The 26,613-nt window shown below is 37.2% G+C and overlaps 1 protein-coding gene across 1 annotated transcript; it reads right to left on the bottom strand.

Annotated features, from left to right (window-relative positions):
- Window positions 1-7,710: 7,710 nt before the first annotated feature.
- On the bottom strand, window positions 7,711-24,612 carry LOC140940169 (COP9 signalosome complex subunit 1-like). The gene is made up of 18 exons (XM_073389074.1): window positions 24,489-24,612; window positions 22,872-22,964; window positions 19,491-19,591; window positions 18,737-18,814; window positions 18,386-18,461; window positions 17,565-17,626; window positions 17,232-17,282; window positions 16,613-16,697; window positions 16,243-16,320; window positions 15,814-15,868; window positions 14,979-15,064; window positions 14,091-14,185; window positions 13,616-13,721; window positions 12,498-12,578; window positions 11,271-11,408; window positions 9,364-9,450; window positions 8,761-8,808; window positions 7,711-8,258 (listed from the first exon to the last, which is right to left on the bottom strand). Exons 1-18 carry the CDS (start codon window positions 24,522-24,524, stop codon window positions 8,205-8,207), a joined length of 1,410 nt encoding a protein of 469 aa, XP_073245175.1. The 5' UTR covers window positions 24,525-24,612; the 3' UTR covers window positions 7,711-8,204.
- Window positions 24,613-26,613: the final 2,001 nt, after the last annotated feature.

Below are 26,613 nucleotides of genomic sequence, written 5' to 3'. Positions count from 1 at the left end.
GAAAAGGTTTATCGATGACGTCATATCAGTATGGGACACAAGCAATAACGCAATAGAAGAATTCCTTCTAAAGGCAAACAACTTCCATCCTACAATCAAATTCACGGCTGAAATATCAGAAACAGAGACTACATTCTTGGACACGAACGTGTACAAAGGTGTCAGATTCAACATGTACAAGGATTCTATCCTTGACGTGCGAACACACTTCAAGCCTACAGAGACACTCCAATACACGAATTTCTATTCGTGTCACCCACAAGGCGTTACAAAAGGCTTCATCACAGGAGAAGCTTTAAGGCTTCTAAGAACAAATTCCCATGAAATCACTTTTGAAGAGAACATGAGGAATTTTTCAACACGCCTCAAGAATAGAGATTACCCAGCTACAACTGTAGAAAAACCTCTCTCATAGGTCATTTTCCCCGGTCATTTTCCCAGACAGAAAAAAAGTACTAGAAAAGAGAAACAAAAATGGGGTCATCAGATGTTGGCAAAGTATTCAAACAACTTTACAAGTACTAGTAAAAATATTTTTAGCAAAAAACTTTACCAGTGAAAGTGAAAGAGACAAATTTAATAAAATACATAATGTATACTAGTAAATGGACAAACCGGCAAATTGAAATGACTTTTTAGCGAGAAAATGCATTTATCAGTATTTAAATAAAATATACTAACAAATGGAAAAACGGGCAAAAAAGAAATAAATGACTTTTTAGCGAGACAATGGCATTTATTAATATTTAAATAAAATATACTAACAAATGGAAAAACGGACAAAAAAGAAATGACTTTTTAGCGAGACAATGCATTTATTAGTATTTAAATAGAATATACCAACTAGGGGTACCTTCCGGCAAGTGCCAACGAGGCGAATTCGTTTATCTTTTGTGGAATGTGCCTATTCAAATCTTCGCGATATGCATATATATATATTTTTTTCCATAATTTAAGAGGTTTAAAATGGATTCCGCTATAGAAAAGGATGGTACCCAACTTCAAAACAACAACCTTGGCACACTCTAGGCTTTCACTTTTATTAAACAATAACAACATAGCCTGAAGCTTTGTTGGTAAGTCATGAGCAAGATAGCACTTATGTTTTATGGAAAATTCCATTGTGTCAAAAATAAAAGGTTAGAAGGAAAAATATAGTTCAAATAAGGCCTTAGACTGCTGAAATTAAAAATAATAATTAAATTCCGAGCAACAGCGTCATCGTGAAGTAGTATACATAAGAAAAAATTGGTGTAAAGTGAACTGCGTGAAAAGCGCAAGAATGGGGCGGAATCTATCAGAGGTATAAAAATATAAACTTGAATAAAATACAAAGATCTAATGAGCGAGTGTCACAGGACAAAGATTCTCTTGAAAGGCATAATTAGGATAGTCTTCAAAACAAAAGGTTCGCAAGTTCGTTGTATTCCTCACGGAAGTTTTGGGCTGTCTCAATGTAAATCGAGCTGCAAAAAACATGCTGGTTGACAAAATCTAAAGACATGAATAAATTCTAAAAAAAGATCCGCAAATACGTTCCATTCCTCACGGGAGGTGAAGTTTGGCTCAATGTAAATCGACCTGCGAAGAACACGCTGGTTCTGATATAAGTTTTGAGAATATAACCCTATTGCCTTGATCAACTACCGCTTAAATTCAATTCACAAAGGAAAAGAGAACACGGAAAACCCTGGTTCTGAATCGAGAAGCGAATACGCTGCCTCATTGTAAATGGAGCTGCAAAGAACAAGCTGGTTCTGACAAAAATTGGAGCGTAAAACCCTATTCCTTGATCAGCTGCTGTTTTAAACGCAATTTATAAAGCAGACCAGAGCACTAATAGCCCTTTCAAACGAGAAATCGTATTAAAGCTTGCTCACCTGTTAGGGCCTCTTGAACAGACAACGAACAGCTGCACACTGAATTACCCAATTTTCGGACCACGCGTTGAAAATACAAGACCATGACGTCACTACCCAAATTTGGGGTCTTACTTACACCCAAATATGGTCAAAAATGCGAATTTTAGAGGGTTACGCAAAATTTGAGAGGTTTTGCCTACATCGTACGGGATTATAAATCTGCCGCCGAGGCAACCTCGCTTCTTAGCTCGGTTGCCTCGTCGGCAATAAATGGAAAAACGGGCAAAAAAGAAATGACTTTTTAGCGAGAAAATGAATTTATTAGTATTTAAATAATGCATAATAATGAAAGGAAAAGGCATTTTAGACAGAAAAGGAACGGACAAAACAGTTCGAAAGCAGGAGAGAAAGAAAGCCACTTTCTACTGTTCTTTTGTCTCACTTAACAGGAGATAATTAGTGGAAGTTTCAATTTATAATTTATTTTTCCTGTGTGATTGTGAAACCCCGGTTTTGGCCGCACGTACCCTTTACTTCCTCCTAAATATATAATATTTTTCCTCTGAGTCTCTATCTTTCGTGGGGTAATCAGATGTTTGCAAAGTTTTCAAAAAACTTACTAGAACTAGAAAAAATATTTTTAGCAAAAAACTTTACCACTGAAAGTTAAAGAGACAAATTTAATAAATTACATAATGTATACTAATAAATGGTCAAACCGGCAAAAACGAAATGACTTTTTAGCGAGAAAATGCATTTATTAGTATTTAAATAAAATATACTAATAAATGGAAAAACGCGCAAAAAAGAAATAAATGACTTTTTAGCGAGACAATGCATTTATTAGTATTTAAATAAAATATGCTAACTAGGGGTACCTTCCGGCAAGTGCCAACGAGGCGAATTCGTTTATCTTTTGTGGAATGTGCCTATTCAAATCTTCGAGATATGTATATATATATTTTCATAATTTTAGAGGTTTAAAATGGATTCCGCTCTAGAAAAGGATAGTACCCAACTTCAAAACAACAACTTTGGCACACTCTAGGCTTTCACTTCTATTAAACAATAACAACATAGCCTGAAGCTTTGTTGGTAAATTATGAGCAAGACAGCACTTATATTTCATGGAAAATTCCATTGTATCGAAACTATAAACTTTAGAAAGAAAAATATAGTTCAAATAAGGCCTTTGACTACTGAAATTAAAAATAATAATTAAATTCCGAACAACAGCGTCATCGGGGATAAAAAAATATATATATTTCGTGTAGTAATATACATAAGAAAAAATTGGTGTAAAGTAAACTGTGTGAAAAGCGCAAGAATGGGGCGGAATGTATCAGAGGTATAAAAATATGAACTTGAATAAAATACAAAGATCTAATGAGCGAGTGTCACAGGACAAAGATTCTCTTGAAAGGCATAATTAGGATAGTCTTCAAAACAAAAGGTTCGCAAGTTCGTTGTATTCCTCACGGAAGTTTTGGGCTGTCTCAATGTAAATCGAGCTGCAAAAAACATGCTGGTTGACAAAATCTAAAGACATGAATAAATTCTAAAAAAGATCCGCAAATACGTTGCATTCCTCGCGGGAGGTAAAGTTTGGCTCAATGTAAATCGACCTGCGAAGAACACGCTGGTTCTGATATAAGTTTTGAGAATATAACCCTATTGCCTTGATCAACTACCGCTTAAAATTCAATTCACAAAGGAAAAGAGAACACGGAAAACCCTGGTTCTGAGTCGAGAAGCGAATACGCTGCCTCATTGGAAATGGAGCTGCAAAGAACAAGCTGGTTCTGACAAAAATTGGAGCGTAAAACCCTATTCCTTGATCAGCTGCTGTTTTAAACGCAATTTCTACGAAAGCCCTGTCGTTAGTATCTGTTGGACCCAACGACAATTTTCGGAAAAATATCTGTTCGGAAGACGATCTGAGATCTAGAATTTTCGGAACATTTGTTGCAAAATTTCTTGCTTGCCTGCTTCTCCTAGCATTTTCGAGCATCTAAAATATGGTATAATTGCCTATTTTTGACGGATTTTTACCCTAAAAAGGGTATCTAGAATTTTCGGGAGCCTTTTTTCTGGCTGAAATTTTCGAAAAGGTAAGTTTTGATCCCTATAATTTTCGGATCACCAGACTTTCAGCTAGGAAATCCGAACAGATGAAAAATTTTTAGGGGATAAAAATATGCCTATATCTACCGTTTAAATACCAAAATACGTTTAGCAGTGCTATGTTTTAGTGGTTTTGAACTATATTCTCGTTGGGTGCCCCTGATATGAATAGCCCTTTCAAACGAGAAATCGTATTAAAGCTTGCTCACCTGTTAGGGCCTCTTGAACAGACAACGAACAGCTGCACACTGAATTACCCAATTTTCGGACAACGCGTTATAAATACAAGACCATGACGTCACTACCCAAATTTGGGGTCTTAGACCCAAATATGGTCAAAAATGCAAATTTTAGAGGGTTACGCAGAATTTGAGAGGTTTTGCCTACATCGTGCGGGATTATAAATCTGCCGCCAAGGCAACCTCGCTTCTTAGCTCAGTTGCCTCGTCGGCAATAAATGGAAAAACGGGCAAAAAAGAAATGACTTTTTAGCGAGAAAATGCATTTATTAGTATTTAAATAATGTATAATAATGAAAGGAAAAGGCATTTTAGACAGAAAAGGAACGGACAAAACAGTTCGAAAGCAGGAGAGAAAGAAAGCCACTTTCTACTGTTCTTTTGTCTCACTTAACAGGAGATACTTGGTGAAAGTTTCAATTGGTAATTTGTTTTTCCTGTGTGATTGTGAAATCCCGGTTTTGGCCGCACGTACCCTTTACTTCCTCCTAAATTTATTATATTTTTCCTCTGAGGCTCTATCTTTCGTGTGTCGCAGCCCTATACAAGGTAATTTAATTATTGTAACTTCTCAGCTCGTTTAGTTCTATTTGCTATTCTGAGTACTTTTTTGCCTGATCTCTTTTAATTTAAGCTGTTCTTGTAAGTTTTAAGTTGGCAAAATAAAAAGGTTGGCTGGTTGGTTGTTGTCGTTGTTGTTGTTATTCCGGTGGGCGGGATCTCTAGTCTACCCAGAAGAAAAGCTGTGTTTTTCTCAGTCACGCTGTTCGCTTCCACATTTTCCCCTTCCCCGGCCTAGTCCATTTCTGTGCAGTTAAGAAAAATAAAAGGAGGCTGGGTTTTTTTGGTGCATTAGAGAACGGGGTTTAAAGAAATGTAAAGAGACGTTAATTGACTCTTTTGAAATTGCGTTATTTCCCATAAACGTTACCCTGTAACAACACCCACCTTTTGGAAACACCAGACAACTTTGAATGGCCATGAAAGAGGTTAAATATAGGCTTTACAAAATGCGCTCATCCCCATTCTTCTGTTGCGAAATCCACACCCAACAACACTGACTAGATATGAACAACAAGAGATGAGAACAATTATAAGGCAAATACCCTGCACCCATGTAATCATTAGGAACTTTTAAATATAACGGGGCAACGATTGCGACCAGGAACAAAGCTGTTACTGATGTTTGGGTAAACGTGAAGCTTACTTTTCTGGTCCATAAATGTAATCAATTGTCTCCCGGGGTCTGCTAGAGACTTCGAATAAAGCTATATTTTTATTAGAGTCTATATCTGATAAATTGTAGAACGTTTCGCAATTCCATTGTCTTTTCTGGGCGTGGGAATAAACGTAGTCGCCTTGTTCCATTTAGAGTTCATAAATCTCGCTAGCGTTCAGAAGTCACACAGGTTTTTGCTACGGGAAATGAGAATCTCGCTAAAAAGTCACGACTTTTTCGCCCGTTCCACCATTTACTAGTAAATAGTGTCAAGATACTAGTAAATGAGAATTTCCCTAAAAGGTCAAGCCTTTTTCGCCCATTCCACCATTTACTAGTAATTAGTGTCAAGATACTAATAAATGAAAATCTCGCTAAAAGGTCATGCCTTTTTCGTCCATTCCACCATTTACTAGTAAATAGCGTGAAGATACTAGTAAATGAAAATCTCGCAAAAAATTCATGGCCTTTTGGCCCGTTTTACCATTTATTGGTAAATATAATTTATATACTAGTAAATGAAAATCTCATTTTAAGGTCAAGCCTTCTTCGCCCATTCCACAATTTATTAGTATAATTTACTTATATACCATGAAATGAATTTCGCGAAAAGTCACTTCTTTTTTGCCCATTTTTCCATTTATTAGTATACAGTAATATTGAGAATATCAAAGAAAAATATTTTTCACTGTTAAAGAATTTTGAAAAAAATTTTTTAATAGTACTAGTAAAGTTTTTTAAAAACTTTGTAAAAATATGAATTCCCAAATGGATATTGATTTTATGATCAAGCGTCATATACCAGAGGCCTTTTTTAATAGTCAAAATTGGCCTTCATTTTCTAGCACGTCTAACGTCACAAATATGACCTCTTTACACTTGTCGATTATAAAAATATAAAACATTGTTTATCAAATTTTCTTTTAGGCTTTTCAAGAGTAAGAACAAAATAATAATTCGGTGAAGTTTCAATGTCAGAGAATGTTTCTTACGCGTTCACCCTTCTCTCGAAGTTGCCATTGCATCCTGCCGTGTTTTGTGCGAAAAAATCGATTTTTCAAACTTTTTTAAATTTGAAACAACAACAACATGATATTAATTTTGAGGAGGACTCGGAAAAAAAAATTCCGAGTCCCAAAATTTCTCCTTTAAAATGAATCGTTTGAACCCAGAACTATTTTTCCTTAAATAAGGTCACTAAAAGGGATGTTTTGGCAAAATAAAAAAAAATCGATTTTTTGACGAGTGTCTTGCGATTCTCGATTTTCTCAGATAATGGCTCCTAAGAGATACTCAAGTTAGAGCTAAACTATAACGCCATAGTTTTAAGAGACCAATCTATTTGCGAACTGCAGGAATCGTGCAGGCCCGTCAACACTTTTAAACCTTGAATTCCAACTCGTGTGCTCGGTTTCAGTCCCTCTCGGAAACAAAACTGATCAAATATTGTCGTCTCCCTTCTTCATTTAAAAAACATGCATCTTGATTTAGAAAACGTGTAACTTGATACATGACATGAAACACGTGGGAATTGAAATTAAATTCTACAATTTGACACATTCATAAAGCAACTTGATGTTAATTTTATCGATTTTGATAGTAAATTGGTGGATTTGAATCATAAAGTTGCATCTTTGATATTTTGTAACTTTTGGCGTAGCATACTATCCTGTATCGGAGACGATGGTGTTTACCATTTGCAAGAAGTTTCTGGAAAATCTGGTTGGAAAGAAAATGGGACACGACTTTTTGGGTCGTTCCGGAGGACTATTTTGGAGCAACGGAACATCTGAAAAGGTAATCCTGTTTTTCGAGTTCCATTTTCTTAAAGCCGTCTTTGATACCAGTTTAGGCGTTCGCAACCGTTTTTCGGTAGATAGAGCTGATTTGTACACTGATATGGTAAACGCCATTTTTCCATGTCCGATTTTTGCTTGCCATTTACCCAAACCGTGAACCGACCGGTTTGCCCGTGTAGATGGTAAACAACCTATATTAACCACGGTTCCGGAAGTTTTCCTACCTTTTATGCTATAATCAGTATATCACTGATTCTGATATTTATTTTGAGGATAGTTTGGCACTTTTCTCATAACGATGGCGTAAACCAAGTCATGAATCATAATTTTAAAATTCAAGGTATTAACTAAAGTGATTTTGAACGGCTAGATGTTTCGACGGCAAACTGTCCCGTTCTATTCAAGTTAAACAATACAAGAATACGCACAAAGAAAGCAACAACAACAACAACAACAAGAAAACGATATCCTTTCAAAGAAATGTTTATTGTAAATCATGACAGTTCAAATTCTACAACCACAGAGAACGCAACAGCGGTTTTATCCACTACCTCAATATAAACAAGCGTCATCTTTGTTTTCTTGTACTATGCTTTACAAGCTAGCACTGATGAAAAACAGTTTATTATGGTTTTTTACACCTCAGGACTCGAAAAAAATCCCAGCTCGTCCTTTGGAGATACTAATTTTTCTTGATATTGATGATATTTCTTAGGTAATACTTAAGTTATAAAAAGAATTGCTGCAACCCTTGCCTACTGGGCATGTGAGCTTTAAAAAGCAAGAAAATCTACGTCTTGCTCTGGACGACCGAACGGGACATTTTTTCGAGCCCTAAACCTTCCTATCCTCGCAACACTCTCATCGCCTTTACATCTTTCACCTTAACTCTTTGGCGAAAACCTGGTTTTGTACTCTTGCATTCTAAAGATAACAAGATCTTCATGGTACTGAACGCTGTTTATCTCGCAACCGGCATAGACACATCTCCAGAGCTGGATTCTCGAGGAGGGCTCTAAGAATACAAACAAAAAGGTTTGTTGACGTTCCTGTGTTCAAAAAAGGTGCCTCAACAAATGCTTTGAAGTTTAGACCAAGTAAAAATAAAATTGAACCCGCAAGGCGCTTTTCTATTTAGCAACCGCAGGACAGGCCATAATAAGTGCGTACGGACAAAGCGGATGGCCTAAATGCTGGTTTTTACAGTTACAGATTCATGTTTTGGTCATTTAAAGATTAATTTTCTTCCCTCAGTATGCTTATACGTTGCAATTAGGCGCTTCTTTTTTACAGGAGCTATGAGGAGAGCATGACTGATCCACGCTAGCATAAGCAATTGTTCTAACAATTCCCCACTAAACTTCACATGGCCGGTTTACGGCTAGCGAGCTCCTCTACTGGAACACGCCCATCAATCCCCTTCCCGAACAAAATGTGATATTATCTCTGGCTGTTGTTGTTGTCGCTTTCTTTCTTTCTTTTTGTTTATTTCTAGGTTGTAGTTACAGAAAACTTACTTTGACGACGATTTGGTTACGCAGGATGGCTCCACGGAGAATTAAAGCCTAAAACAAGATAAAAGCCAGCAATGAGGAAAATGAAAATGATCGTCGTAGTAGAATGAACAACCTAACTATGCGGTTGAAATACCTTTATCCGCAGTTCAAAATATGATTCATTTCATCTATTTCAATTCAAAAGCGTATTAGTTTCAACAGTTGTTACTTTTCCCAACAAGTAAGTGATACCTTCCAGATCCTAGTATACTATTTCTCAACTTCAAAGTCAAATTCTGCATCCTCGACTCAATGTACTTATAATCGATAGGTTCTGTTAGTAGTAAATTTGATTGTAATATCATTCTGTAAGACTATATATTTTGTAACTCTAGCTTGTTTTTCAGTAATTCTTATTTACCCAGATAGTTTAGTTACTTTACAATTATTATATTATCTGTTATGACTGTTGTAACCTTTCCTCTCTGCCCGCCTCGTCTAGCTTTTGCTATTTGCGGGTGGAGATAGCAAAATGATGTGCATGAAATAAAGTATAGTGTGTGTGTGTGTGTCAACTGTGGCACACCTGTGCGAACTTCACTTTAGCGGCCCAGATGAACTAACCTTTGTCCTCTTGTGGTATTCCTTCCCCATTTCCAACGCTTTTTCAAAAGTTACACTTCGTTGATCCACGTTTCGCGCAAATAGCACCTACAATTGTGGAGGTCAACAAGAAGAATTAGTATCTTTAAAAAAGTGTAGACTGTAGCAGGACACCATTTGTAACTTGTCGATAGGAACATCGCGTTCGACAGAGCACGTGATCTCAGCGTGCGCACAGATGTAAAGCATGCGTACTTTGGAAGCAATATGAAAGCTGTTGTTTTGTTCACTTTTACATTAAACTAACGATGATAACACAAAACCTTCTCATGAATATTTGACGAAATTGGCAGAAACCCTGTCCATATCGTACTTCCGTGTGTAAATCCTCAAGAAAAATTGAACAAAGGAGTTTTGTGATACAATCAAGTTTCTTATAAAAGCTATTTTCTTAAAAATTTCCGAAAAAATGTTTGTTACAATGAATGAATAATAACTATGTATGAAAATAAATAAATAAAGTAGGAGTAATCGGAGCTTAGGAAAGTGCGTTCGATATGTTTGTTAGGCGTACAGGTAGAAGTTGAGGGGGAAGAGTGGTTGCGATATTAAGCTAGGAGTTTCAATTTGAAAGTAAGTGCTGGCGTCAGAGCTGGACGATAATGCGGAGTAAACAGTTTGAAAATAAATAAAGTGAAGAAAATGAAAATTACCCCTGGGAGCTAGGGTGAGTAAGCCTTTTTAAAAGATCGAGTAAATTTCCAAAGCGCAAGCAGATAATAGACGAGGCCTGAATTTTTAGTAATTGCTTCTTTATATTTTTAGATTTCTTTACTTGCCTATGGAAATAATTTCATCGAGGTCACCAACGGTTAAGTGATGGATCCCGAGGAAGACAAGATACTATTGTGTCTGGCAACTCTAGTATGTCAACAATTTTTGCCGATTCGCCTATGGAGGTGCGAGAAGTTTTCTTTTGACTTTAAGGTTTAAAAACAATTGGACCCGACGGTGGCAGGCACTTTCCAACGCGACAGTCAAAAAATTTTATAGTTGAATGGTTAGCCAGGGGTTAGTTTCAAAGATAGATACACATTTTAAATCAATATAGTTCCAAGCTTTTCTTTCGCCTCAACGGACAAATGTGACCCATGGTCAAATTATCAGCTAAATTGTTCACCTCCACGGGCAGAAATGTTTACACAACGATCGAATTTAACGCCTTAACGGGCGAAGAGTACTTCAATTAATTGCATCTGGTACCGAAGTCGCTTTAGACGCAAAGCTGGTTTGCCTCGCACCTTTCTTCTCTTTTCTCCCGAGACCAGCAAGCTAGAGTCGACTGTTTACTCCTGCTGAGTGCCCAGAGAGAAAACAATCTCCACGAAGGAGGATTTGATCGACATCTTCGCACCTCCAGTAGCCAGCAAACACACAAACACATATAAATCTCTCGTCATCCTCGCGATTCATCACTAAAACGCTCTGGATCGAGACATTAATGAATACTTCCACTAGCAAATAGAGACATCTAGAAAATAAAAATCCGCGAAATCTCTCGTCCACGTGCGTCATTGCAAAGGAGTGAATACCCCAAATAATAAGAAAACTAATCAACTGCGCATGACTCTGATCTTACATCCGACAAATTTTGGTTTTTTCGTCAGAACTTCGTGTACCGGACACAGATGACGTAAAACAAAAGACCTCTTTGTTTTCTGTTCAGGGAAAATTATGCCTGGTATTGTTTCATGGTTTTTGTTCTCTTGTTTTACGTCATCTATGTCCGGTACACGAAGTAAATGCCGCTTTTCCCCCTACTGTAGAGAACGGTGTGCTGGCTCGCATTCTCGCCAGCAATAAATAAAATAAAAATGGTAAAGACAAAATCTGGTTTTCTGACAGAACAATTAATAAAACGATTATACCTTGTTATGTGAGTCAATTCTGGCCTGTATTTGACCCTCAAGTATCAAGTTTGACAGTTCGTCTTCCAAGTTTGACACTGTTGTGTTGAACGCATGCGCCATCTTCTCCATGTCCGCTGACACATAAGGACTGAAGTACTAAAAAGGAATAAATACTATAAACAGGGGCACCTATCGACGGTTTCATCCTAAATACATCTTGAAAACACTTTTTAGGCTATCCAGAGTCCAGTAAAAACCTAGATTTTAAGAACCTGTAAGGCTAAGATTTTCCATGTAGAACTCTATTAAATAAGAACCTGTTTTAGCCAACAATTTTGAAACAGGTTCTTATTTTGAGAAATCCACTACCATGTTTGGCCCAGCAGCAACACAGTATCATGTTCTGATGTTGTTTTTGTTCTGTTTAACCTACATAGCTTTGTATAAACTTCATAAATGGCTTGGATTAAAGGGATTTTTACAACATTATGCATGCAATACCAAAAATACTAATAGGCCCGAAATAGGCCACACCCACCAATGACAATCACCTTATTTATTTTTAAAAATAAAAACCTGTTTAAGAGCCCGAGTAGCCTAATTTTCCAATTAGCACCATTTTTATAAGAACTTTTTAGCCTCGCTTGGGAATTTTTTTTTTCCTTTTTTCTACGAAAAATATCCTGACTTGAGGGGAAAAAATGTGAAAATTAAACTTCAGAAAATCGTAGGGAATTTATTAAATAAGCTTCGAAAACGATACATGAACGGAACGGTCATCTAGAAAGTTTTAACTGTCCTTAAGTACTGGAAAATTCTAGGCAATATTTGCTTCTCCGAACAAGATATTTTACAGAAAACAGGCGTTGGGTGCCCCTGTACAAACACATACCGTAATACTGTTGGCTTTGAAATCAATCACTGCAAGATTTTCAGCCCTTTAAAATGATTAAAGCCTCCGCCAGGCAAACATATCGTGACTTTCTTTTAACAGAATCCGGGCTTTCGGCAAACCGACTGTTGCCTTCAAGGAAACTGATTAAACGATTCGTAATTTTTCGGGTTTCGTATAACAATTTTCAGAGAACGTTCTCAAAATGTGAACAAGTCAAAATGAGAGGCGAAGAAATTCTGTCTCCGTATCAGGGTTTCTTGCAAAGTGCCCTGCAAGGTAAGGTTCAAAACTGCTGACTAAAATGGAGCCAAGAAGCACTGAGCAAACGAAACATCAAAATGCTAGGGTACCTGCACCAAAGCTCTGTTTCTGATTTGACTGTATAACGTGTTGATATGTGGCGCAAGATACATGTCCAACATGAAGTTGTCCTGCGAAGTAAGAAAAAATATTAACAAACATTCAGGTTACTACTCGACAAAAAGAGGTGTCCAACCATCCTGATCTTGTCGGGATTCTCCCGGTATTTGTTTGGAAATACCGAGTCCCGACCAATATACGATCGGGATAATAAAAATCACGATTTTGACATCTGTCCTGATCTTTTCAAAGACTAGCACAAGGTGTATTCGGGCAAGCAAGCGCTCGGCAAGGCATTTTTAGGGGAGCTCGTCTTTCATCCCTCCCCGCAAGAGGAGGGGAGGGATGAAAAACGAGCTCCCCTAAAAACGCCTGTGTGGGAGGCTAGGCTTCGCCCTGTAGTCCCTGAAGTTGCTATGATTTTGAAAGTCGAGATAAGACGCGTCTTAGCTAAGACGAGAAAAATTTCGTACAAATGACCTTCGCGTGTTACATAAGACGCGAACGCATAGTATGCATGCGTTAATTTTTGGCGCGCCACGTTGGATTGCCGATTCACATGAAAACAAGTCAAGAACAGAAATAAGACGCAAACCATTTATACGAGCTGTTCCCGTCTTAGATAAGACATGCTCGTATAAATGGTACAGTTCGCGTCTTATTTTTCCTGGTATAAATGGCCCTATCATTTGTGACATTAATCAAAAGAATGTGTTCACCGATACCATGCACTATTGTACCACAACTCCGCTTAATTTGTTGCTTATGATCCAGTAAAAACTAGATTGTCGGAGTCCCAGGTAGAAGAAAAATAACTAAACCAATCAAAATGCTCGTTCCCATGCTTTGTGATTGGTTTAGTTCTTCCACTTTTGCTTGCAACTTCGACAATTTGCACTAGATCATGACTCTCCGCGCTTCTAATAAGACTCCAACTCAGTCGCTAGTCAAAACCAGCATTTATCCATGATTTATATTGCATAAATCACCTGAAAAACGGTAAATTCATCTTAAGTGATCATTTCGCTGGCCTCTCGCAATTTGTGAACAAGATTGTTTCTGATCAAAATAATTTGGACAAGAAGGCTTCAAGTTAATGCAGACGTACCTTCATTTCATCCAGTAGTTTTAGACAAGCTGCATACTGTGACTCATGAAACTTGTACAACACATCTCTTAACTGTGGCTCTAGCTCCAAGAACAGCTTAAAGGAACTAAAAATACACCAACAAAACTACTGTCTTTAGTTCTTTACTTGGGAACAAACACACAAACCTTCAGTTCTGAAAAAAAGCAAATTTGCAATATGCTGAACGCCGCAAATATATCATGGCATCTTCTGTGCTTCCTCACTCCCCGCAAAAAAACACTATAGGTTGTAACCCGAAAATTGAAAGACAAGGAAAAACAGAGACTGGAGTGTCGTTCATCTTTATCATTAAAAAAAGTGATTCGTAACACAATTACAATTCCAGCCTTTTCGCTGATCCTCGACCTTATAGTATGTGATACTGTATGTCTTTCTTACTAGAATTGTAACTGATGTTTGAACAAAACATAGCTCAGCCAGTACTACATTTTACCTGCTGGATAAGACTTTCTTTTGAAGCTCTTGTCTGTCGAACGAAGCAAGGGCACAAAGTCCTCCATAAACAGCGACGTTATTTGGCGAAATAATCTGTTGAATGAAGGTTAAACATGCCAGTACCACTCACTATACAGCTAGAAAAACCTAGAAAAGTCAGCGATGAATTTATATATACCATTTAAAAAAGCCGGAAAGAAAGTTTATCTGTTTCTAACCTATACATCACGTAACCAAAAAAGTTATTATAATTTCACCAATCTAAATGTAAAATACATTAGACATCACTGGATTACCCTTTAAGACCAAAATTTACAAGATCATGTTTCGCGAAACCACCAGAGTCCGGCGTTGGCAAATAAAATAGGTCTCGTAACGACGGGCTGGATATTCGCAGGCTAGGTATTTATCAACAATATTACGGAAAAATTAGAACTATAGCTGTATAGACAGCAACGAAAAGATATAGATGTCCCAAATCTTTTCTCAGGGAACTGAAGTAGAGCAAGAAGCGCGGGAAAGTACTGACTGTCCGGACTTTTAGCACCTCTTAGGAGGGAGGCCATTCCCGGCCCGTGCTTTCCGGTTCTCGCTTACTCTGATATCCATCCCTGAGAGAAATAGAAGGGACTACTTGTGGTCTGTAAGCACTACAGTACCGCTCAAAAGTAAGTTATCAGTCGCGTCTAGTTTCCCGCGAGACGAGAATCGCGCAGCGTGCGACGCGATTCGCGTCTCGCGAGTGGGTGGACTCCAATGTACAATACCGCAAAAGTAAGTTTCCAGGAAACTTACTTTCGCGGTACTGTACATTCATTGTTCAGTAAATAAAATATAAAGATTGGCAGCAAATGTATGTTCTCATGATATAGCGTATTTCACTGACCTCAGGGCATTCACAGTTGTCAAAGGATGCCTGCAAGAAATTCTTGGCAGCTGATTTGTATTTTCTGGTAGCAAGTTCAGCCAGACCTACGGATACAAATGATTGTGCTTTATAGCAATATCAAAATATAGAAAAGGAAAGTCGTATGTTGGTTTGGAAGATTTAAAGTTTATTTATTTATTTATTTTTCTAAGTATCTATCTTGGTGAATCGAGATAACAATACATGGTGGAGCTAAAAGGTCACTGATGCAGTTGGTCTCAAACTATTTTTGAATCCTGTCTTTGAGCCTCTCTCCTGACTGTGTTTTGGGCGGGGTCTATATTACGAGTAGTCCTTAATTTTCCTCAAGGAATCTGGAGCGAGCAAAATACTCAAGATTCTCGTTCCCAGAGCTTCGATCCCCGCCGCTGACCAAAAGGATCGAAGCTCTGGGAACAAGAATGAATACTCAAATGCGCGCGGGTGAAAATCGCCACCTGCGCATGTCATTTTCCTTGCGGGCTAAAATTTTCATGCTTGTTTGTACTTGATGCTGGCCAAACTATACTCGTAGCCAGTGAACGCAGACGTATCTGTATTTCCGGTCGTGACTCCTCTGCGTTCACAAGCTCCATAAGTGAGAAAAAATGTGGGGACCACTGTTAGCCTTTTAGAGTAGAAAAATTATCAGTACACCGAACCTTTCCTTGTCCCAAGAACACAATATGAATGCCATACTTAGCTTACATTTGCACTTTCAACATGAGAATGGCACTGGGCATCTAAACAGATACAAGCGTGTTCGGACTAAACAAAGTAAATATTAATAGATGATTTCTAAGTTATGTGATACCTGCTGCACATTTCAGCCTTGTGAGGGTCACCAAGTTTGGACGTCTGTCTTTTTGCTGTGAATAATGTATGACACAACAAACTAGATATAACTTTGTCAAAAAATGTGACATAAACAAGCACAAAATTAATATTAAATAAATAAATAAAAAGATGTAAATACGAAAAAATCAGAAAAAAGTTGCTGAGGATAAAATGAATAAATAATTATCATTATTATAACTTAAATCATAATTATAGCTTACAGCATGTATTACACAAGTAGATAGAAAAATATGCATTAAATACATTGAAATGGCAGAACAGACTGTTGTCATCCTACTTCCACCAACTTATTATTACCTACTGCAGTGGTAGATGCCTCCATTTGCTTTGGAACAAGCTGCCTGCCTGTTGAATCAGCTATAACCAGCTGATACAATGTACTTACCTCAGCCAATTCAGAAGTATTTTCAGCCTTGTTGACATAATTTAACACATGTGACCAGTTGCCCAGATGAATGCTGACCTGCCAAGTACAAACCAAAGATAATAATTCTACATTTTTCTACCACTGCAGGGAATGGAAAGAAGAGAGGGCCTGGGAACCCTGGGCACCAGTCCACTGACATGGTGCTGACTGTAATGACCCAGCATTGCTGCCAGGTAGAGAAGCAATGCTGGCAAATTACTTTCCTTGAACTTAAGTAATCTGCACTTTTAACTGAACACTAATACATTAGGTCTACCACTCAAACTCCTATGGAAAAATAAAATAGATAAACTTTCTGTACAACATGTTAGTAAGAAATTATGCTTACCTTGATTACATTAACACACATATTAACAACTTGTTTTGCACTCATACAGTAGTCTCTTGCTCTGGAGTAACACTTTAATGCATTGCTGTTTATAGTGAACAACAAAACAAAGACAGTTTCAAAATATGAAACCTTATAGCGTTTATTTCCTATTGTTTATTAAACACACACTTTGTTTATTGACTTACTCTGTAACTAGACTTTCATTATATAATAATATTGTAACTTTCATCCAGCAAATACTGATTCAGGTTTCTTGAGATTCTTTTTATTTTACCCAAAGAATTTTCTCCTTTCAACTATTTAAATTGTACACATCTTTTTTCACCAGGGCTCCCTTGGAAACCAGCCTTGCAGCTGAATGTGATACTCTGGTTAAATAAAGTAACTTACTTGCAAGTTAATATACTAAGTTTTTATAGTCAGGTATTAAGGAAAACTTTGACCTCCAAATATTATTTGGGAAGTTAAATTTATTAAGTTTGGAGATCATTCTAGAGTCAGATGACTCTAGAATAGCAAAAAGAAACAAAACATACCTCTACATATTCATGTTAAAAATTATCATTTCGATAACTATAATTATGTTTTCTTTGTTTTTTGTAACCATGGTACTAACTTTAAGTCTCCACATTCAAAGAAGTGGTCCCCAAGATCATCATGCCCACGTCTACAAGCAGAAGAAATTTAACGAATGGTAATTATGCAAACAAAATGTTCCTTGAATTAGGATAAAATAACAAAATAATGAAGCGATAGAACTTGTGATAATAAAATGACTGCAATGACTTATGCAATTACTGTGCGTTTTAGGAAACATTTGTTACAAATTATGAGACAAAAGAAAAGTAAGGTAGGGCTAGTTTAAATCACCTTTTACCTGAAATCAAGAAAACACATGTACACTGTATTAGTAATTTCTTGATAAAATGTATTTATATTTTACAATTACCTGATGCTTTCCTTGATGGAGTTGCTCTTATAGTTTTTCAAATCTGTATCCAGCTTCTCGAGCTATAAAGTACAGAAAAATTATTTTAAAATGAAAAATTTAAGTTTACGTGTTGCAATACTCTTCTTTGTACAGCAGAGAGCTTGCTCTCACACTAACAAGGCATCAATTTCAATATTATTGTCTTTTACTAAAAGACACAAAGTGTACACTTTATATTATTACAGTATACAAGTGGTAGAAGGGTGATTTAAAAACAACAACAACAACTTAAAAAAATGGAAATTACAGATCTGAACCCAGTTGTTCGAAGGCCGATTAGCGCTAACCCGGGGTTAAATTTTAATTCCGGTTTCAAAAGCATTTCCCAGGATAATTTTCTCATTTATTTTAGGGCATTCAATTAACAAATTATACTTATGCAAAAAGAATTAAACTGATGTCCTTTTTAAGCTTTCGTATCTGAATTCAAATTTTGCACTAACCGTGAGTTATCTTAACCTAGCTTTGAACAAACTGGCCCTGATAATGGTGGCATACACCGTGCAGATGTCCCTCTGGTTTTATTTTAATCAGCATATTGAGATGAAGATTGTCAGTAACCGATTATTTATGTACCGTATAATAAGCCAGCAAGCTAAGGGAATATGAATTTTTCTCACAACAGCTACATGTAATTAAAGTACAGACAGGTGCTCATCTTGGTTTGATTTATTTATTTGTTTTTGTCATATTTACGGGTTGTATAAATACTGAAATAGACGGTGATGGGGAAGACTGAACTGGAAGACAGCCTTGCCAGGCTTGCATTAGTTTAGTACCTTTAATGCAGCTTTCTTGCTTGTAGTCTCCATCCACGTTGTGTCCATGGGAGGAGGATCAAGTTCACTGCGAGAGCTGAAGACAAGAAACATTTTAACATTATGATAATAATAATAATGATTATAATTCTATGTACTTCAGTTCCTTTAGCACTCTTTCTTTAAAACTAAGTCCACTTTCCAGGTAAAAAGAAATCTAAAGATTTTCACTGTTCAGCTTGAGTATAAAACAACAACATAATTTTGTCACATACTGTATGTACATGTTTACAAGAATAATTTCAGGAGATAACGTTAACATTTTAATTCTACATAGAAGTAAGTGAATTCAAAGTAGCCTGTCATACTAACCAGGCTTCAGTCATTCTTGTGATGATCTCCTGGTATAACTGCACATTGAATGTTTGTTTGACGTAATTCAAGGCTATCCTGAAAGTTAATTCATGTTATTACAATCAACAACTCTACAGTACTTCCTTTTGCCAAAGCAAAATATACATAAAAAGATCTTCTTTCATTTTATTTATAATCAAATTTCCACCAAAACCATTGAGAAAAAAGGTTCAGGGCTGTGCTCTGAGAGAAACTGAAGGGATCAGCCCAGTGCTATATATGAGTCTGTGAGATCAAGGGTGCCCAACTTGTAATTTCTATGAAAAAAATAACATTTCCTAATAGCCAAAGAGCAAAGGTAAGGTACCTGCAGGGGGGCAGTGAGTGCTAATAAAACAAAGCTCTCAGCTTTAATACTAGTCAAGTTACAGAATATGGGTTCTAGTCTGGATAGTTTTGCCTGATGTATTGGTTAATAGTGTCAACTGAGTACAGTGTACCAACATCCTCCAACACCTGTATGTTTGAGAACAAGGCCAATGAAACCTGGATCAAAACAAATTGAATCAATTCAGTCACCACTGTAACCCACTATTTGTGAAAGTTTAAAGAAAGGATTACAGGCCTGGTGGGGTTGATAAGATCAAGTCATGCATAACAAATTACAAATAACTGTAAATTATTATTGGTTTATTTACATTTAGTGTTATTACATTGTATATAAAAAATATATTAATTTAAAGGAATTATAATAAATTAGCTATTGTTTTACCTCAGGGCATCAACTTCAAGGGCAGGACAATGCTTGGCAACAAAGAGTAATCTGCTAAGCTTTGTGAGGCCAGTGTAATTAGAAGCATAAACATCAAGATCCTGGAATAACAAAAGTTGAAGTGCAAATATGTAGCTATAAGTTCTGTTTTACCCTAAATAAAATTGATCAAACATTAAAATTCAAGAAAGACAACAATTTAAATTTTTAAAAATGACTCAGCGACAAAAACTGTGACCATTTTGTCTGCCATGGCAAGTTGGAAAATATTATGTGCCAGTGTCATTTTCTAATCCATTCTTGCTGTTTAATTTGTGTTTATAGTCTTCTGTAGTTATAGCCTGCATAGCAAGCATTTTGTGCGAGTTCATCGAGAAAGTTGGGACAAGAGCAAAAAAGAGGAATGACAGGGGAGGAGTAGGGGAGAGAAGGAAATGATTTACCACAAACCCCAGGCCCGGTCGAGAGGTCGGATTGCAGCCGCTCTGCAAAACTCATAGCTGGCAGAGTGAATTGTTCTGGACAAATCATTTCTTTGCGATTTTTTGACAAGGTCTCAGATGAGATAAGTCACACAAAGTTCCAAATTTAACTTGACAATAAAAAAACAACAAGAAATTCAACAGCAATCGCTCAGAGTTTCAACCTTCTTTTATCGTAAAGCTTCTTTATTGCAATTTTTGCAATTGCGCAGAGCGTGATTTATTAGAGAACAAAGTAAATTTTACAAATCTGGTAATCTGCTCAGACTATTCGTTATACTGGCGTCTATCTTGATGAGCTGTCAATTTACAAATGAACTGAACTGTGAAATATCAAGGGGCATTTTCCAGAATCATGGGGTTTGCGGGCAAGCGTTTCCTCTTCTCCCCTCCCCTTCCATTTTTTTTGCTCCTGCTCTTACTTACGCGCAATAACTGGATTAGAAACACCTGCTATGCAGGCTACTGAAGTTAACATAAGATTAATATTTGCAAAAGATATATCTAAGCTTCACCCTGGTTATCTCAGTATTAAAACCTTGAGTACTGTACATGTAATCCTCTTGAATTGTGACAGCTTTCCTTGGCAGTCACTTTGGTCAAAGACAAGTTAGAACTTGGCCAACAATCAGATGATGTTATAGTTATACATACAGTTGGTGAACATTACCATATTTATTCGAATAAGCGCCCAACCTCAAATTAGCGCCCATCCTAAAGGCAGAAAAAGTTAATAAGCGCCCAGCCTCGAATAAGTGCCCACCCCCACCCCACCTCCTTTCCCCTCACACCCTCCAAAAATTGAATAAGTACTAATAAGAGACTTCCCAGAAGATGGAGTTTTCTTCAAAGTATTTTACAGAAACCTTGCTTTGTTAAATCTTTGCGTTTTGTTTTTACTATTTATTGTTTTGTTGCAAAATAAACATGCTACACTTGCTGAAAATGTTGAAAATTTAATAATTAATAAGCACCCAGCCTCGAATAAGCGCCCACCTCGAATTAGCGCCCACTCTCAAGGTCCAAAAATTTAATAAGCGCCCAGGGCGGTTAATCGAATAAATACGGTATTTTAATATTTTAGGTCACCAGAGGGTGACTGCAAAAAGCATTGAACTTGTCTTGCATTACAGTAACATAAAGAACGAAATAATAACTTTTCTTTTCCCTAGATTGGACACACCAACAATTAGGGACAAAAGTCTTGGGGTGGCAGTGTTTTTAACAACAACAACAACGAACATTTCTCCAGTCTCAGCTCAACAACTTGAACAGTGCCCATCTTAGACAGATTACTGTCTTTAGCTGCACTAGCACTCATGTATGCGGTCAGTATAAAACACAGACTGCAGACTGTGGACCATGGACTCATACTAGGTATAAAACACGGACTAGGTATAAAATGCGGACTCCGGACTATGTATATAAAAACAGCTTTAGAAAGGTAAAACTGAGAGAAATGGAAAGCGGACTGGCAAAACCAGTAGTCCCAGCTTTAACATCTTTTAGCTGTTCACGTAGTCTATTCTCCCGGCACGGACCAGGAAGTTATGCCGGTACTCAAGGCAACTGAAATTACACTCTGAATTTTATAAAAAAGGAGTCAGAAGAGATTTCAATTTACAGTTTTAAACCAATAAGAAGCACCAAATAAAAAAAATAGTATTGGTGTTAGTCAGATCAGTAAATTCTTATAGATGCTACAATTCCGTTTCAAATAAAGCCTTGGGAATATGAGGACTGAATGAAGAACTCAAATGAGAAGGTCAATGTAGGGGCATTCCACGATGTACAAAAGCAGTATTTAGCGGGGAGGGATTACTCACATACGTGAATAATAACCAAAATGAATCATCCAATGTTATATTCTAAGCGATGATTATGATGACATGATTTACACCCTGCTCCTGACCCCCGGAGGGGGGTACTACTGGGAATTCCAAATGCTGACCTTATTTCAATCCAAAAAAATGTCATTTTCCACACCCGTTTTCAGACAAGATCTCTAAAATCCATACCCATTGTCGTACCTGTCCTAATTTAGCCTGTTCCTAGCCTCCTACGCCGACGTTCCTAGGGTTTTGTCACGCGTTCCTGCCAGGAAGGCGTGACAAACCTCTAGGAATGTCTATGTGGGAGGCTAGCCTGTTCAGGCTCTCAGATAGTTGGGGAGACCCCCCAGTTTTCTCCCGTTTTATTTTCGTGTTCGCGCTTTTTCATTGCAGCAGACCCAGCTATCTGGGAGCTTGGAACGGGTTAGGTCTAATTAGGCAGAAATTATGTCATCACTGCCAAGTTAGAGCGTAAACAAAAAAAATTCTCCAGATGCATTTCGAATTCGCATATTTCTATTTCGTTCTCATTCGTTTGGAATTGAAACGATAAATATGTCCATTCGTGTACGCTCCCGTAATTCCCTCGAAAACCATACCCGATTCCAGACCAAAACGGGCAAAGGGTTTTTTGACCAAAAAGGCCCAAAAACCCTACCCTTTTGGCAGTACAAGTCATACCTATATGGCTTATATAAGGGAGAACCCCTGCGTCCTGACCCCTTTCATGATTGTTAGAGACCGAGACCAGGTCTAAATATGGGTGAAGAAAATAGCATTTTGGTCAGGCTTATGATTCAGAGAACCGGGCAGCACACCTCCACCAAGAATTTATAGGAGTATTTACAACTTTAACTCAAGTGCCTTGCTGTTTAGCGATCTTTTGATCTTATTTTCCTTACCTAGAATCAATTAGCACTGTTTTTACCAAAGTAGTCCGTAGTCCGTATTTTATACCCAGTCCGCAGTCCGCGGTCTGCAGTCGGTGTTTTATACTGACCGCTCATGTACGTACTTTCTCAGTTGTACTGTACTACACACCATGTAGTCCCAACACAGGTACTCACCAAAGTTGCAGACTCAATTATAAAATTATCTTCATGAGGAGTGTTGTCACTCTCTGGAGATACATCAACTTGCATGGGTTCTACAGCTGGATTCTATGACGAGAAAATTTAATAACGCAATGTACTATTACAGACTACAAAAATTATGTGAATTAATTTTGCAGTATCTTAAGAATAAAGCTCTGGTTAAGGGTCAAACAGCAGCAGGAATAAAGGGAAAATGGGCCAAAGGAAAAAATAAGGGAAAGAAAGACAACAACGACACAATTTAGACTAGAACCCAAGGTCACTTGCTTGCCAAGAGACTCTAAATCTTATACCACTATGCCATGTGAGCGATAACATTTTCTCACTTATCCTTAAATTCTGCCAGAAAATGCCATTTGAAGCTGGTTGAGCTGTGACAAAAATAAACTTAAAGATATGTTTCAGGAAAATAAGGAGGGTTTTGAAGGTAAAAAGCCAAATTAAGGAATTTAAAAATCATTGCGTTTAATTTGTCTGGTCATCGTATTTGAGCATAGCTAGGATTTTACCAGAAAAAATCAGTGAGCTTATGCAACAGATGGCAGAAAGAAGGGGACAGCAAAACATTTGTGTGTGACAGGGCTATCACTTGTGTGTTTTGTCATGATTTTCACTTTATAGCATTAATGTCTTCTGTTTTTTTTACCAAAAGATCTGCTTAATGAAAGGTGAAGTTTGGCATTTTTTTTTTAACATAATTATTGTCACTCTTTTCACACAAGGTTTGCCATCTTCTTCCCTCTGCCATCCTGTTGTGTGAGTTCACTGTTGTCTGATGAACAACTGTCATTGCTGGTTTGCAAGTGACGTCACGGCGGCCATGTTGGTGGTCAAGAACAAAAGAATTTCTCTCCTCTGGGAACTGAACTCTATGTTCATTTAAATTCTTCAAGAAAAAATTCTATAGTTTTGACCCTCAACATGGAAGCCTTGAAACGTAATTGTAAGCCAAGAATTGGCAGCTCTTCAGGTTATATTTATACATGTATATTAGGCATTCAAAACATTCCATAAGAAAATAAAACTGTCACTTTACCAAGAGGAAAAAATTTCCTGAAACAGTTCATAAAGACGAGTCTTGATATGCTTAAAACCATTAAAACAGTCATTCTCTAGTGAAATTCTGTTCATCATTAATGCATCAGTCAATGCCAGCTGTGTTCAGCCCGCCATTACTGCCTTGTCATCCCGGGGGTGGGGCATCAGTTAATTTTGCCCTGCCCGGAGGTGAGGCCTTTGCCAACCCCAGGGCCACACCTGAGGGTGTGGGGGGGGGGGGGGGGGGGGTGTTGGGGGACGAGGTGTTCTGGTGCAGCTGGAATTGACTGATGCATAAGTACCTGTAGTTTATATCCTTAGTTTATACTCATAAACCTTTTCCTAATTTAGCTTTCTGGATCTCCTGCCTTGTAGTAATGTAACAGGTTATGTGTGTACAAATGAATGAATGTAATACTATGGTAAATAAAGAGCAAATTTAGTTTTAGCAGTACCGACCATAAACAGCCGTGTCACTGATCCTCTTTTATAATATATATTGCGGTAAAAACCAACGGTGGAGATAAAAAGGGTTAATAAACGTTTACTTACCTCATGAGGTCTCCCTACTCTGGCTGGCAAGGGCATTTTTCCTCTAAAGTGCTCCTTTTAACTGAACTTTTTCTATCCTTTACCTTCGCAGGAAAAAGTAAAGAAGCAAGCTGAAAAGCGATTTATTCATCAGCGGACCAGTTACTCCATCATGTAATGATCATGAATCGTCATAACAAACAAATGGACAGAAGTTATACAAAAATCTCCACCCAGTTGGGTTCAGTTGGCGCTTGGGATCTGATAATAAGATCTTATATATTTTGTAGTTTAATTTTATTCTTGATTTAAATTTTTTTTTTCCTTTGTTTCAAACTTATTATCATACATTACCATACCCCAAAACAAAGGAAAATAAAATTTCAACCAAGGATAAAATTGAACCACAACTTATACAACTGCTCTGACTGCTACACAAAATAAACTTGGAAGAGGCATAATACTAACCCAAAGGATATAATAACGCAAAAACACCTACGTGAAACTATATGAAAAGAGCAGAAACGTTTGACGCTTATTCTAAATTGCTTACTGCAGATTATCAGCTGCGACAGTTTGACGTATCATCTCAGTGCAGCTGGCACTGCACGAAAAAACGGATTTAAACAGGTTTGCAACAGAAGTAAATATGGTGCAAATTTAGCCCTCTAAATTTGACCAAAATTATCACCAGAAGTAATTATGATGCAAACACAGATGTTTATTCCGTTGAAATTGCGTACAAATACGACGTAAACCTGAAATCTACTTTACATTTGCTTCGTATTTGATACCTCCACAAATCAACAAATCCGGTGTACATTTACTCCAGATTTGCTCTCTGTGGAAAAATAATGTTTGCTTTCTGAAAAAATCTAAGCAAACATGTTGCAAATCTATATGTATACATCACTGTTTTCCAACGTTTACCCAAACTACATCCAAAAACTTTCGCGCGCGTTTTACTCATGTAACTTGTGCAAATATTTACTTTTGGACAAAATTTGCATTACTTCCAAATAACCAAATTTGCGAGTGTTTTCGGTATACTGATAGTATTCTTTCTGATGAGGGATGAACGTTCGAAACGCCATCTTTTTGAGGTGACAATGTCAACCTAGTTGACTGAACAATTTTCCAATTTCCACTCCGCCACCGACACAGCATCAGTTCACTTTAAAGGAAAACTAACCACTTAACAAATTTTGACCATGAACTGAGGCATTTCGAAGGCAATAAAAAAGGAAAGAAGGGTAATCTAAAGTGTGTATAATGAACACAAGTCATGGGGTGGATAAAGATCCCCCCTGAAAGCATAAACTTTATTTCCAAAAGAATTTGGAATTAACACTATTTTACATCAGTTCAATTAAACCATGTCATAGAAAATGCAGTCAATCAGAGTACAGATCGACTAGTTGACGGTTTTTTAAAGAATCGGTTTGAGCAATGTCACCGCCAAATTTTTCCACTAGCGTTTATTAGTCTTGTCTTGTATTTTCTTTAAAAAATGCTGCATTACAATAAAAAAGAGTGACATTCAGTGGGTAAGCCATTCAAACAATTTTTCTTTCCAAAACGTAGAAAGCATGTCAGCAAGATAGCGAAGTTTTACTAAATTTCAACGAATTGCTAAAAAATAAAGATAAATTCATGTTTATGGTAGCATAAACTGATGTTAATAAACCTGAGAATTATGCCCTATGAAACCACACTTATTGACGTACTAGCAACAGTCATGTCTCTGTTCTTTTGTCACACAAAATTCAACATTTGAATAAGTGTTTGTACTAATTATACACAGGGTGAAATAAGGTGTTTCCGCAATTCGGAAATGCTACGGAAACCTGATGGTTCAAAATTCCGTTGCGCTGGCTACGTCTTAATAGGGGTTAACAATTCTGTTCATTATATTGCAGAATCCGATCCCTGTTAAATATTCTGAGCTTGTTGAGCTCGGTTTTAGTTAAATATGTCATCTCAAGTTTTTTCTGATGTGAATGACAGACAGACATGTTGTAAATCATGGCCTTCTTCGATGCTTTTATAATCTCTGGCTGGTCAAAAGCACATTCTGCGGTTGTTGCAGGGTTTGAGACGATTGTTTGTTGTTTTTTTTTGCATGGTCTGTGGTTCTAAACGTTAA

The sequence above is a fragment of the Porites lutea genome, chromosome 6 (genome assembly GCF_958299795.1).
Source record: "Porites lutea chromosome 6, jaPorLute2.1, whole genome shotgun sequence".
Lineage (NCBI taxonomy): Eukaryota > Metazoa > Cnidaria > Anthozoa > Scleractinia > Poritidae > Porites > Porites lutea.
Note: the sequence above shows the minus strand (reverse complement) of the source record. Positions and strands in the feature narration are given on the sequence as shown.

What these genes read in the sequence shown, in the direction of transcription:
- LOC140940169 (XM_073389074.1), bottom strand. Translation starts at nt 24,524, where the DNA reads ATGCCCTTGCCAGCCAGAGTAGGGAGACCTCATGAG. An exon ending in CTTGAAGTTGATGCCCTGAG is followed by an intron (nt 18,815 to 19,490) that starts GTAAAACAATAG and finishes ATTAACTTTCAG; the next exon opens with GATAGCCTTGAATTACGTCA. An exon ending in TGTGTGTTAATGTAATCAAG is followed by an intron (nt 16,321 to 16,612) that starts GTAAGCATAATT and finishes TGTACTTGGCAG; the next exon opens with GTCAGCATTCATCTGGGCAA.